Source organism: Crocodylus porosus, unplaced genomic scaffold, assembly GCF_001723895.1.
Source record: "Crocodylus porosus isolate Cpor-Errol unplaced genomic scaffold, CroPor_comp1, whole genome shotgun sequence".
In the NCBI taxonomy this organism is placed as follows: Eukaryota; Metazoa; Chordata; order Crocodylia; family Crocodylidae; genus Crocodylus; species Crocodylus porosus.
The window spans coordinates 27,154,151-27,167,840 of NW_017728921.1; the positions used below are offsets into that span (position 1 = coordinate 27,154,151).

General features: G+C 38.5%; 1 protein-coding gene across 1 annotated transcript in view; it reads right to left on the bottom strand.

The window, feature by feature from the left end:
- Positions 1–13,690, bottom strand: part of MED13L (mediator complex subunit 13 like) — a 418,263-nt gene that overhangs the window by 177,162 nt on the left and 227,411 nt on the right. The window contains exon 4 of the mRNA XM_019539346.1: positions 12,738–12,821. Coding sequence (XP_019394891.1) covers positions 12,738–12,821 — 84 coding nt within the window. The remainder of the gene's footprint in view (positions 1–12,737; positions 12,822–13,690) is intronic.

Consider the following 13,690-nt stretch of genomic DNA (forward strand, 5'->3'; position numbering starts at 1 on the left):
TTAAAAGAATAAAAAGCATAGCAGCACTGAATAGGAACATGTGCTGGAAAACTAACAGGGCTCATAAAAAAAGGATGATTCCATACTGACAGATTCGATGCAGAGCACGGTCCAAAAATTACCGTCACTGTTATTCATTACAGAATTTGGAGCAAGGTGCCACCCGCATGCTACTTAGGAGTATGTCATATTACCATTTTGCAAACATTTGTACACTTTACAGCAGGAGTGGGCAAAATGCAGCCCGGGGGCTGGATGCAGCCCACCAGGCCATTCCATCTGGCCCATGGGACCCCTAAAACATTTACAAAATTAATATTAATCTGCCCTGGGCTGCCTGTCATGCGGCCCTCAATGGTTTGCCGAAGCTCAGTAAGCGGCCCACTGCCCAAAATAATTGCCCGCCCCTGCTTTACAGTATCCAAACATACACTATACAAATATCCTAGCTGCTCTCTCAATGTTATTCTATGTGAAACATGTTTTTTGTGTGCAATGTCTTTCTAGACTTTTAGATTTTTTTTGGTCAGCAATTGTTCTTCTTCCATAATTTAATCTAGTTAAAGGGAAAAAAATGATTAACTCTATACTGCATATCTTGGCTTTTATAAATTCTTAACTGCATGTGAAGTTTAAAGAAAAAAAGAGAAATGCTGAAACACCCCTAAACAATAGTGATATTAATGAGATTATAGAGACCTGCACTTGAAAAAAGCTTGTGTGTCACATGTGTCACATTCTACTGATGCAACCAACATCTAAAATTGCCATATTTACTCGCACATCACATGCACCTTTTCCCCAAAGATTAACTCTCTAAATTGGGATGCATTTCTTAAACAGGAAAGTCGATTTCTGCACAGGAATTAAAGCACAGGGATGCTGTAATGGCTGCCAGGGATGCCCTTCTCTTCCAGCCATAGAAGGGCAGAGAGCACTATACAGTTCACAATTCAGCAGCAGCTCTGAGGCGGTTAAAAACCGTAGATGTTTCTACAGCACCACAGGTCAAGATTCTGTCAGGACTGGAAAAAACTTTTTTCTTCATTCTGGCTTTCCAAAACAAGATCCATGTTTTTTTTCTTTTTTTTTTCTTAGGGGGTTGGGGGGAGGGGATGACTTTTCACAATACAGCCATGGATGTAAAAAGGATTAGAAGAAAATAAATATTTTCTCTATTTTTTTTCCATGTGTTTAACCTGGTGGGTTTAAGAGCACTTTGTCTATATTCCACTGCCGTTGTGTTTCCCCCCAAAAGTAAATTTCTTGTTTTTTAATGTGGAATTTTTATACAGGAAAAAAAGTAAGAGAAAATATTTAAATTAAGAAAATGTTTGTTAAACCAGGGCATATGCAGAGATAAAACTATTTTTAACTCATGTTTTTGCAAATTGTTTGGTTTAAAGTTAAAAAAATACAATTACACTCAATAATTATGATGTATCCTTGGAGGAGTAAATGTGTAAACAATGAAAGGCTGATGGCTTGTGTCTATAATACAGAGCTGATTATCTGGAATCTGATTATTCAAAAAGTCAATTTAATGGGAAGGTTCTATCTTAACAAAACCATCAGCCTGCAGTTTGGTTTGATTATCTGGAACAATAATGACATTAGTTTTTCTGGATAATTGACATTTTACTATACTTCAATAATCAGAAAGTAGGCTATAGAAGTAACTATAGTACTAAAGGATAGGCTTATATAATCACCTCTCCATTAATATGTTCAGATCTTAAAGTATACACCCATCACTCTTTTATGTTGGTAAAAATGGTTATACAATAAGTTGCATGAGAATAAGCATTCAAAACTAAGAGGACTGCTAAATATTTACAAATGCCCTTAAGTCAATTCAATACTGATACACTCAGTGACAACACTGTGTTTGGCAGGCTGTGAAACTGGAAGTCCTGACAAATCTAATTAACAGCACATCAGGGGCACTTAGTTTATTCTTTATATACAGTGCCAATAATGAGCGTATAATGAGAAAAGGAACTTAAAAATTCTTGGGACTAAGTGGTCACCAAGTTCTGATTAAGCCAACTTTCATATATAATTACTGAATTTCAGTCATTTGTATCCCAAAATATGTTTTAATAGGAACATTAATGATAACTATGACATTTATAAATAATGGAAAAGAATAAAATAGTCAAGTAACAAATTGAAATAAAGAGGAGACTAGAAATTTACAATTCCCACTCCCAGTTGCTATTTGCACGTATCTGACTGTTTTGATTGTTTTAAGTATTTTTTGAATGACTCCAGTTAATAAATGTTTCATAAGTATAGAATAATTGCAATATTTATGTATACTCTCTATGCTACATAATTTAAATATTTTAAAGCAAAGTAGGTGTACACACCCTACATTCAAAAAGCACCATATATAAGCATCAAATATAAGATGCCCCTGAATATAAGACAACTCTCATTGATTAGATGCTATGTATGAAAAATGTATAAATTTGATATACTTTTTCCAGGCATAGAATGTAATTATTGGAGGCATGGGGGAGAGAGAGGTATCAGGTGGCTCTCTTGCCCCCAGCCCCCTACTTTTTCCCCACTCCATCCCCCTCCTCATCCCTTACTGTCATACTCTGCTCTCCCTGAGCATATGGAAGTGAAGGCCAAATGTGAAAACTCTGACTTTGAAAAAACATGTCTGTAATCATTTACATACAGGCAAATTACTATGGATGCACACAGACTTAGTTCATTCAGAATCAATGCATGCTACTGTTTTTGAAATTTCTGCAAGGTTTACCGCAGGCACTCCATAAGGACACTTAAGCAGAACTTTGGTACCTACCTATATACAACACAAACTATCCACAACATTTATCCAAATCCAAAGGGCTCACGTTTTACCACACAGTTCATTGGGGTGGGCCCTAGCAGGGTCAAAAGATTTCTAGCCATGGTGACCCCCTAGCTCAGCACTGCTCTATGTGTATTCCAAATACCTGCCACAAAAGTTCAAATTAGTTCCCAACTCATGACTGTAACTGGGTGTTTTTGTCACGAGTCCTGGGATCCTGAAAAATGTATATGCAAATGAGGTATAGGGCAGTCTGGTGAAGCTCCACCTCATGGAGGCCAGGGCCACACTAATCATATGCGACAGGCTGAGAAATGGGGTGACAGAGGGATCCAGGGGGAACTGTTCACAGCCCCATTTAGTGACATTTGCCAGACACTTAACGCTGGTGAAGAAACAGAAATCACTGGAAATGGGAAAGAAAGGAGCAGCTCAGATGTGGGAATGAAGAGGAAGAAAAAATGTATTCAGTGTAGTGGCTCACCATGATTTAAGAGTTGCCACAGGTGGGGGGAGAAACTGACTAGAATGGGTATTACCATATATCTTCATCAGGTGGGCTGCACTAGCCTATATTTGTGGTGTTTCCCCAATATTGGCCATGTGCTTTATAGTCATGCTCAATGTTAGATGCATTTAATTAACTTTGTAGTTGGTTTTCATTACTTAGAACATGCTGCTTTTGGTAGAAGTTTAATGATATACAATGTATTTAATGAGGTTTCCTAATATGCACATGTAAGATGGGAAGCTTTTTCCCCCATGTTGATTAGGGGGAAAAAGTCTCATCTTATATTCAAGCAAATATGGTATAGCTCTTCCATCTACAGGCAGAACTGGTGTCACCAAATAAGCACAATAAGAGACATGGAACAGAAATGCAATTTTATCTCATTATTTATATTTGTGGATAAAAGCTAAAATATATGAATATTTCAGACGCAGCTGACAGGTATTAAAATATGTATCGCAAGAAAAGCAAGTGAATATGACTTCCAACAACTGACTTTTTTCCCCTACCCTATGGTTTCCCAGAAATTCTTGGGGAAAGCTATGGCATTCACAGAATGTCCTGAATATAGATGGATCACAGCTATTTCAGAACTATGGAAAGGAATTCCAAAGTCTCAGACAATTCCAATAAAAACAATCTATCAGCAACTTCCTTTCCAGTAAGCCAATGGGCAATTTGTTGAACACTTCCAATGACTGCACCTTGTTGTCATGTGGCACAGGGAAAAAAATGCTTACTACGAGGCATGTCCAGATGAGCATGCACTAAGAGGCATATCTTAAGCTAACAGGCGTCACCCTTTTTACCAGGCATGCCCTAAGGTAAATCCTGTACTCTCCCCGAGTACCACTCTGATCCTCTTCCTTTGCCTTGTCAGCTATTCTGCTTTCTATTCCCTGCCCAACTTGCGACTCTGCTTTCTGTTCCCTCCATGATCTGCCATACAATACACCAAGGTTGCCCATGCCACTTATGGCACACACACACCACCGTTTGGCTACCCCAGCATTACAAAACTGAACAACAATGCCAGGTTTTAAGTCCATCCAATTGACAATATCTGTTTTGTTCAGGTCAGGCCTTGACCAGTTGCTCTTATCTATATCTCAGCCTGTACCTATCACCTAGAGCAGGGGCAAAGGGGCAGGAATACAGCCCATGGGCCAGATTCAGGCTGCCAGGCTCACTCCTCCTCCCCCCACACCCAAAGAGGCAGGTAAGGATCTGGCCCCTGCCCTTGTGTACACGCCACAGGGGTTTAGCTTGGTTTAATTCTCCCTAAATTGAAACATTGTTTTTAAAAACCCACCGTTTCAATTTAGGGAAAACTAAACTGAATTAAATCCCTGTGGCATGTACAAGCAGCCTTGGGATACTAATGAGAAGGCCCCATATTGCCACCTCCTCCATCCCCTCCATTTTACTTCAGGCAGGTCTATACTCAGGGTGGTTCTTTTCCACCATAGGTAGAAAGGGAATCTTAGTGTGTATGGTGAAATAAAAATTAGCCCTGGATTGGTAGTAGTTTCTGTGCTATACTCAGGTCTGTATTCAAAGTGATGAGAGTAAAGAAGATTTGAGGAATCTTGATATTCAAATTGTTTTGCCATAACCTTCCCAGTACTTTTGACAGAAAAAATGGAAGATGAAAGCCTGGCTATCCTTATTCAGTCTATGAATGCGAAATGGTATTTTTTTTTTATGAACAAAGGCCTCAATTATGTCTTTGTTACAACAGCTAGCACCCTGCCCTGCCTAAAGGATGCATTTACAAACTCCATCAACATTAGACCAAATTCTGAAACTGTTAAGACTGTGGGTTGTATAAAAAGTATTTCTCAGTAGCAATTTAATAAAACATTCTTAATTTAATAATATATTACTATTCTCACCTTTATCCAAAATAAACACAACAGTAACTAGGACATCCAGCCTTGTAGGTGTTAATATCTGATGTAATTCATATTTTGTTCCATTCCTCATGCTAAAATATAAATGTTGACTGAGCTCCTCTAGCCACTTTATCCCATATTCCAAAGTTGCAACTCTGTTCAGTAGTGCCTAAAACTCTTCCTTGCCGGCTTACCTTCCCATTATGTACAACCAATTGGAAAATCCTACTTCTTTCAGCATAACATGGTAAGACCACAAATGCGCTGCTGCTGTTTCTGCTAGAAGAGTTGCAATTCATGATCCAATAGTGCAGGGAAGAAACTATAGTCTCCTGGGTAAAATGTAGGCTTTCAAGCAAAGCAAACTATATGCAGAATAAGCACTGAAATAGCAGAACTGCTGAAACCTGAATAAATATAAGCCTCTTGACATCTGGAAACACATGAACAGCAGAAAACAAGACTGATCTTTTCCATCACAACGCTGAGAATTAAAATATGCTTCTGAATTAAAACCATGTAAAGTCAGATAATACCAGTAATCTGAGCTTCTTTTAAGGTAACTATTCAAATAAAATTAATTTGTCACTACCACTTGTAACCACTGCCCTTAACATCTGCAAAAATAACTTCCTTCAAATGTCAATTTTGCCCTTACTTTCTTTGCAAACAATGGCACTTTCCTATATGCCAATGGAAACCATAAATTGCAGCTATCTACATGAGTAAAATTCTGTAAATAACGTAATAGCCAAAGCATATTTCCTTTCAGTTCAAAATCAGTTTTAAGGAAGGTCAAATCTTGGGCCTGAATTGTTTGAAAAAGCGTCTTAGCGCCAAAAATTGGTACTTTAAGTGCCCGTCAATAATAACATTTCAAATAAAGATGCAGCATAATGAGAGCAATTTAAAAAACTGACAAAAACAAACAATCCCTAACAGAATGCATTAGACACCGGGGCACATCCAGATGAGCACACATATGCATTTCCCTGAGGACAAACAGCAGCAGCACATAGTCATGCTGCTACTACTTGTCTCTGGGGAACACCCCTGCATGCATCCTCTGGCATGCAGCAGGTTGCACTGGGTGATGCAGGGGAAGCTGGGACCAGTACCTGGGCTGGCCCCAGCAGCCTTACCTCGAGTCCTGGGGGCCTCCCGGGGCTCCAGTACTGGTTATCCAGCATGAGGAGCCTAGCCAGCAGCTGGAGTGAGGCTCCAGACGGCCAGGCTCTGCTTTTGGGCAGCACACGCTGCCACCACATGCACTGTCCCACTTTTTTCAGATGCGGAGTTGGGGTTTTTTTACACCAGGATCTCCCGGTGTCAACAAAATGTCCAATGCTGCAAATCAGCAGCACAAGGAATGCCCATGTCCAGCATGTGCAGTTTACAGCACTGCATACAGCATGCGCATGCTCATCTGGATATGCCCCATGAAACCAACTGTTTTTTCGCCTTTTGTTTTAACTCTTACTATGTCTTTATTCTGTAAGCCATTTAATTTGTTTTTAAAGGAACAAAAGAAAACAAATAAGGACAACCTGATTAAACAGCAAATTGCATTTCTGTTTACAAGATTTTTTATCTTATAAAAATCACAGGACTCTGGTTTTGTTACTTTTTGGGTGCAGTTAAATTCCTCCATGAACACAGATATCTACTAATTTTTAATCTGGGTCTACCCTCAGAGGCCCTAAAGAAGAGTTATTATAGCAGACCTCAAATTATTACTAATGCAGAATGAAATACAATTAATTATTTGGCTAAAGACAGGGGGAACTGGGAAGGCACTAAGTGCCAAGCTATGCAGAGTTTTATGCATGCTAGGTAGTGTGCTTCATGCCACCGGACCCTTGAAATCGGAACAGAAGAACATTATGAATTGAAAGGAGAGTGAACCATTTGCCTGGGACTCAGATACTTGCACTACAAAATAGTCTAGTTGTAAATCATACCTTGAAGAGAAAGGTAGTTAGCTGTGTTAGTCTGAAGTCAGGAACGCAGCAGAACAGAAGTGCACCTTATAGGCTAATTGACCAGAGATGCAACTTTGGTTCAGTAGGTCTATTAGGTGCCTCTTTACCCTGCCATCATACCTGTCAGATAGACAGTAGTATGGGCTTCCACCTTTCTTTTCTGACTCAAAACACATCTGGTGTGGTCCACTTGAACCAATATGAAAAAAATGGATTTTGTTATTAGAATAGCATATATGGAAGTGTTAAAGTCGCTTAAGAATCCAGCCAATGGCATTTTGAAGGTCTGAAATTAAGTGTAAGCAGCAGCATACAAAAACATATTCTGGATTAATAATTAGCATTCTGATCTAGCATGCTAAACCTATTCCAAAAAGCAAATGCTCACAATATATAAATAAACAAATCAGTCTATTGTGTGCAACTGGAATGCAAACATTTCAAACTCTGTCAAGGAAAGGGTATGCTTTGAAATGGACTTTAAAAGACATATTCTAGGGAAACTATTCATGTAGTAAAAGACCAATGCTGTCCGAACCACACCAGTCTTCAAAAAAGTTTCTTTCTAAATCAAGGCTGCAAAACCTTTCTTTTACACAAACCATGTAAAAAAAAGATACAGGATGTTGGCCTGAGCTAACGGGAATGGGAAAATACACCATATCTCTCTGACATGTCTCTTGCTGTGTGTTGTAAGTCACTGCATACAGGAAATCTGTCTCTCGCTCTCCTTCTCTAATTTGTGTAATTAAAGAGGTCCTTATGAATCTCTGGGGGGGTTTGCTATGGAGTCGTAAATATTTGTTTGTTCATTTGTTTTTCAACCAAGGTTTCTGGGTCTAAGAGGCTCAGCCATAATTTCCAAGGTGGTGGGAGAGGGAAAGCAGTTGCAATTTTTATCTCTGGGAGGAACTCATATACAATAGAGCCCAGAACTTTCATATCTGGGTGGCTCACAACCCACTTATTTTGCAACAGATTGCCAAAAATTAAGAACAAACTGATCAGCTGTTTGCTGTGCTTATGGCATCACTTCTCCAATCAACTGGAGCTTATCAGTGGTCCTAAGCAGCTGACTGGAGAGCAGCATCCTTTGAAATAAAAGATACAGCAGACAACTGGAGCACCTCCACAATCTCACACAGCCATTTGGTCTGGCTCTATACATTCCTAGTTACTTTGTAAACTCTCATCTTCATGGGGTACGGTATTTAATTCTGTGAAGTATCTGGGTTCTGCTATACTATATTGAATATTAAGAACCTAGATAAATCTTCTCTTTCTCCTTTTCTGTTGTCAGTCTGAAAAAAGGAATTGAGATGACAATTAATAACAAGGAATTGTATATTTGCTCCATACCTAATAAAATAGTCGTGAAGTCATGGAATAGGTGTTCAGGGATAGGTTATCGTATTAATTAATATCAATAAGACTTAAAATAATGGAGAAAGAAACTGATAATGTAATTCAACATGAGCCACTCATCAATAAGCTCTGGGATGTTTAAAAGGTTACAGTAACAAAACACAACAGTTTTAGGAAGTAAAAGAGGAATGCAGTTGTTATCGAAACTGCAAGAAAAGTTTCTGTAAACAAAACTCCCTGATCTGACATTTAGCAAGCACACTAGATTTAATATTCCAACTCTTAAAAATATGCTATTGAATTTTCATAATATACCATGGTCAGAACCCCCATTTCTCAGTCTGTCCAGATCATAGCACCATGAACATGTTGGGTCATGGATTTAGTAGAACTACGGTGGAAAAAACTTACCAGTTAATGAATCACAAAAATGACTTCAGGAAGCATCTAGATCTCCTGAAAGATTTCTACTCCTAAGCAGCCAAAAGCGGCTACAGTTTCCAATAGTATCTGAACTGAAACAGTTCTTAAGGTATCTGGTAGTTCTAATCATCACCCTTACATTGTTCAAGGTCCCTATTTTCATGCTTATAAAGAAATGCATATGGCCATGGACCATGCATGCCCGGACTATCCAAGTAGTGATCAAACTCTAATCAGCTGGTAACATTTCTTGATTAGAGGAAAGTAGAGTATGGCTGCAGGCATGTATATACAACACTGCATGTCTTAGAAGACATATTCCCTATGCTCATTTATAGATCGCAGAAAAGAAGTCTAAACCATAAAGTTATGAACTGCAACAGTTAACTATAAATAGTAATTGCAGCTGTGCCTATGCAGTATTTGATAGGACTATGATTTGAAAAATCTTGCTTGAGGCTGAATGAGACAAAGGACTACACTTTCATCCCTGTCTAACTATATCTGCATTCTGGCACCTGCAATTGTTGCAGGTGAAATCAGGGTCTCTTGGATAGCTAAGTATCGGATTAATCTCACATTTCAGCAGCCTTTACTAAAAAAAGGAGGGGCCAACTTTTAAGAATCTGAATCCAAAATATTTCAGTTGTGGAACAACTTTTTCTTACACACACTATTTTAGCACACAGTTTCTATAAACCACAAACAAGATTTTTAAGTATTTTGTATAGTTGGAGCAACTTTAAAACAGCCTATTTAGATTAAGGAGCTGTGCCTATTAGTTCATACCATAAACTAGCTTCTTTACCATTTCTCTTATTTAAGTGCCAAAAAGTAAATATTTCACTTTACTTCTCTTCACAGTGATGTATGTGTGATATAAAAAGTTCTGCAATAAGTTTCTAAGAATATTTTATGTTAAAATATATTGGCAATCCTTTAAGAAACCTATATAAAATCCAGATGCTCTCTGGAAGCTATTCTAAATAGATTTTTTAGTAATTTTTCCACTCCATCTAAGAAGGTAGTAGTAAGGCGTTTTATCAGAGTGAAATTCTGGAAACTTTTGATGCTCTGGGTTGGGGGTGTGGTGTGTGTGTACACGTGTGTGTGCGCATGCAGACGCGTGTGTAAAAATAATACTTAAATATATGTAATGCAGGCATTATAATAAACACTTATATTCCTACTAATCACAGTAGTCCTAGAACCAAAGACCAGAACATTTCTTACCATTGCTAACTGGTTGCCAAAATAAATAAGGGAGAAAGGCATACACTGTTAGATATTGTCTATCCACCTGTCTGCTCCACAAATGGTATTTTTGATACATCTCCTTTTCTTCTGTAAAAATAATTTCTGATTTCAGAAATAAAAATTAACCAAACTAAATTCATTGGGGCACTTCCTCTTCCTTAGTCAATTCTGCCCTCCCTCCACATCCAAAACGGATCTCTATTTTAATCTCCCCAACTACTCCCTCACTCCTGGAGAGGAGCAGATAGTCTTTCCTCTGCTTCAATTCTTGCCTACCCTGCTACACAAGGCTACATAATTTTTTCTTCCCCCTGTTCAGTTCCCTTCCAGCAGGAGGTTCCATTGCCCTTCCTTTTAGTACTTCTTAATTGGTCACAGCTCCTCCTCTTTATTCCCAGGGTTACAGGCTCCCTCTGATCCTCTTCTTTTAATCCAGCCTCATCATAGTTCATAGATCCTTGTCTACTGATTCTCTGACAACTAGCCAGATGTTTGCTGCCTCTACTTTAGCTCCCTGCCCCTACCGACCATGAATCTCTGGCTGCTCATCCCTGCTATGGACGTTGAACCCTGAAGTGAGGCGTCTAGTCTTTTTAGACCTATTTTAATGTACCCTGAAGGGTGGTGGAAAATTACAGACAAAAAACTTCAGGGGTTGTTTTTCCACTTTTATCTAGGGCTAGAGCTGTCCCAGCCCCAAGCCATGTTTTCAACAGGAAAAAGGTGCTTTTTAACATATATTAGCTGCCCCCAAGATTCTACCTTAACCAGCTTACATGTTAAAACTGCAGATTGCTGTGTCTACAACCTTGCATTTACAGTTAGTCAATACAACTTCTTTTCCTACATAAAGACATCACTTAGGAACAAACACTACCAATTGCTTCCTCCCTCCTTTTGCTACCCTCTTTAGATTATCTAAGGTAAAGTACAGAAATGCACAACCTAGAATAAACAAGAGTATCTATACCAGCCTTTACAAATATTTATGTTCGATCAAATGGGAGTCAATTAACTTGAGATAGAAATGACTTTGCGTAGACATAACCTATGGCACAATACTGAACAGCTAAAACCTGTCAGTTGCTCCTCCCTGATCCTAACTCACCTCCTGTTGGTCCTGTTACTATACTGCTTGAAAATAGGAAAAAAACACAGCTGCTTCTTTGTTGAAAAAAGAAAAAAGCATTAGGCATTAAATAAGTAGGGCTTAGTCTCAGCAACCGCCTATTGGCAACTGTCGCTATTTGAAATCAAAAGTATTGCCAGTTTTTGTAGTCCCATCACTATATCTTTGAGCATAAAAGACAACATACTTGAACTCTTACCAAAACATTTACAGCGACAACTTAATACTGCTATAAGATGTAATTTTTAAAAAGCACAAACACTTATGTATTCAACAAGATCTCTTCTAATATACAGATATTTGTCTTTATGCAAATATTTTTAATATAACAATTATTTCTTCAGGATAGGAATCCAAGTGTCAAACCTCTTTAAAGGTGTCAGTAAAGTGATGATACTATTGACATAAACTATAAAAGCTAAATATATTTAAGTTCACATTTATTTTCCTAAAATATGTTACACAATATGTATGTATATTTATGTTTGTAGGTGCATTCTGTTTTGAGCACAAGCTGCCAGATGCTTTAACACAGTTGATTGATGCTCGCTGGGAAACAGCATGAGACTGTCAAATACATTTCGTCTATGAACTAAATGAAAATTTTAAACTTGATTTCCAGAGGTAAAAAAACTATATTAAACTACTACAACCCACAGTCTCCAAATACTGTGAATGGAGAGAAATCCACATGCCAAGGAATATTTTCATATTAGGAAAGTGGATAAATGCAACTTTCACTTTATTTTTGCAAGGTTATATGAAGTACTACTGCTTTGAGCTAACTTGTTAACATGCTGTCGAAAGCAACCAGCTGCAATACTGTGCTGTAACAAATATGAAGCACATTACTGGCAAAAGGCAATACAGTTAAAGAGAAAAAATACAAGCAAACAACTCTCAAATTGTAACAAATGCTACCGAAAACCCATATAGTCTTACAAGCTTTGGTCAAATGACTATACATGTGATTCTAAGGGGAAATTAAATATCTAAGTAGTTTTTAAAGCTAAAAGTTTTCAAAAACAGACAATATTTCACTATTAGAAATGTGAGTTTAGGCTTAGGGTAAAGCATTCAAAATTAAACAGCTGGTGAGCTTATAACTGTTTGGAGTAACAAAGAACTGCCACTGTTCAGACTTGTTATACAAACTATTGTAGAATCAACTTCACTTTTCCAGCCCAAGTTAGAATCAGTAACATAACCTTAGAATCTACTCAATTATCTCTGTGAACTACTGCAGCTACTGGCAAGCAAAGAGTTATTTACAAATGAAGAAAAGATGGTGCAGGAGAGAGATGCAGCAATAAATCTTAAGTCATCTTGAATTATGTTATCCTACCTTTTGTTAACAGGCTTCTCATCTTTTTCATAGGGCCTTATGAACCATTTTCCAATCCTTACGAAGTTTTTATCCATTAGGCACCTACAAAATAATTTTTACATCAATTATTAACTATATCTTAAATGTTAATTAGGCAATACATTTGAATATACAGCAAAATGTCCATCATAAATTTCAAAATTTCATTTTTCATGTTCGAAGTTCTAAATGATTCTTCTGTTCCTTTTTATTTACCTGTGCTGGTCTAGCCACGTCCCTAATCACTCTTTTTTGCATCATTAGTGATTACGTGCAGTCTTAATTCTCCATTTGATTGTTTCTCTTACCAAGCAATTGCTCTTGTTTCTAACCTACACGCACAAAATCCTTCCCATTGATCCATCATTCTCTTCCTCATGTTCCTGTTCTAAAATAATGCTGATAAGTAATTCATAAATCAGTTACCAAGATGATGTCTGAAATACACAACAATACATCTAAAGGTGCACCAATACATTGGTCCCATATTAGATAGGCGCTGATATAGAGGGAATTGACTGTATCGGAAATAGGCTTTTTTTCCCTTGATATGGCCAATAATGTGGTTCATAAATGCCCTGTGCATGCACACAGCTACAACATGCACAGCCTGGAAGCTTGGAGACCAGTGTTGGGCTGGTATGCTGATGTGGCCCCCACAGTGAGGGAGGGAGTGGAGCTGGAGCAGGTGATGCTCAGCCAGGGCCAGGCGTGGGACAGAGCCACAAGCAGCTTGTCCAGGGGGCAGAGGTGGGGCAGCTCCTACCCTGAACACACCCTGGGAGGGCATGGGGATGTGTGCCCTGGATCTGCACATGGAGCAGGGTAGGGTGGGGCAGGCTGTTGCTGCAGGATGGGGGCTGTGCCAGGTTCTTCCCAGCTTCGGGTGGGGCTGGGCCAGGCTGTGTTCAGGATGGGAGGCAGCAGTGCTG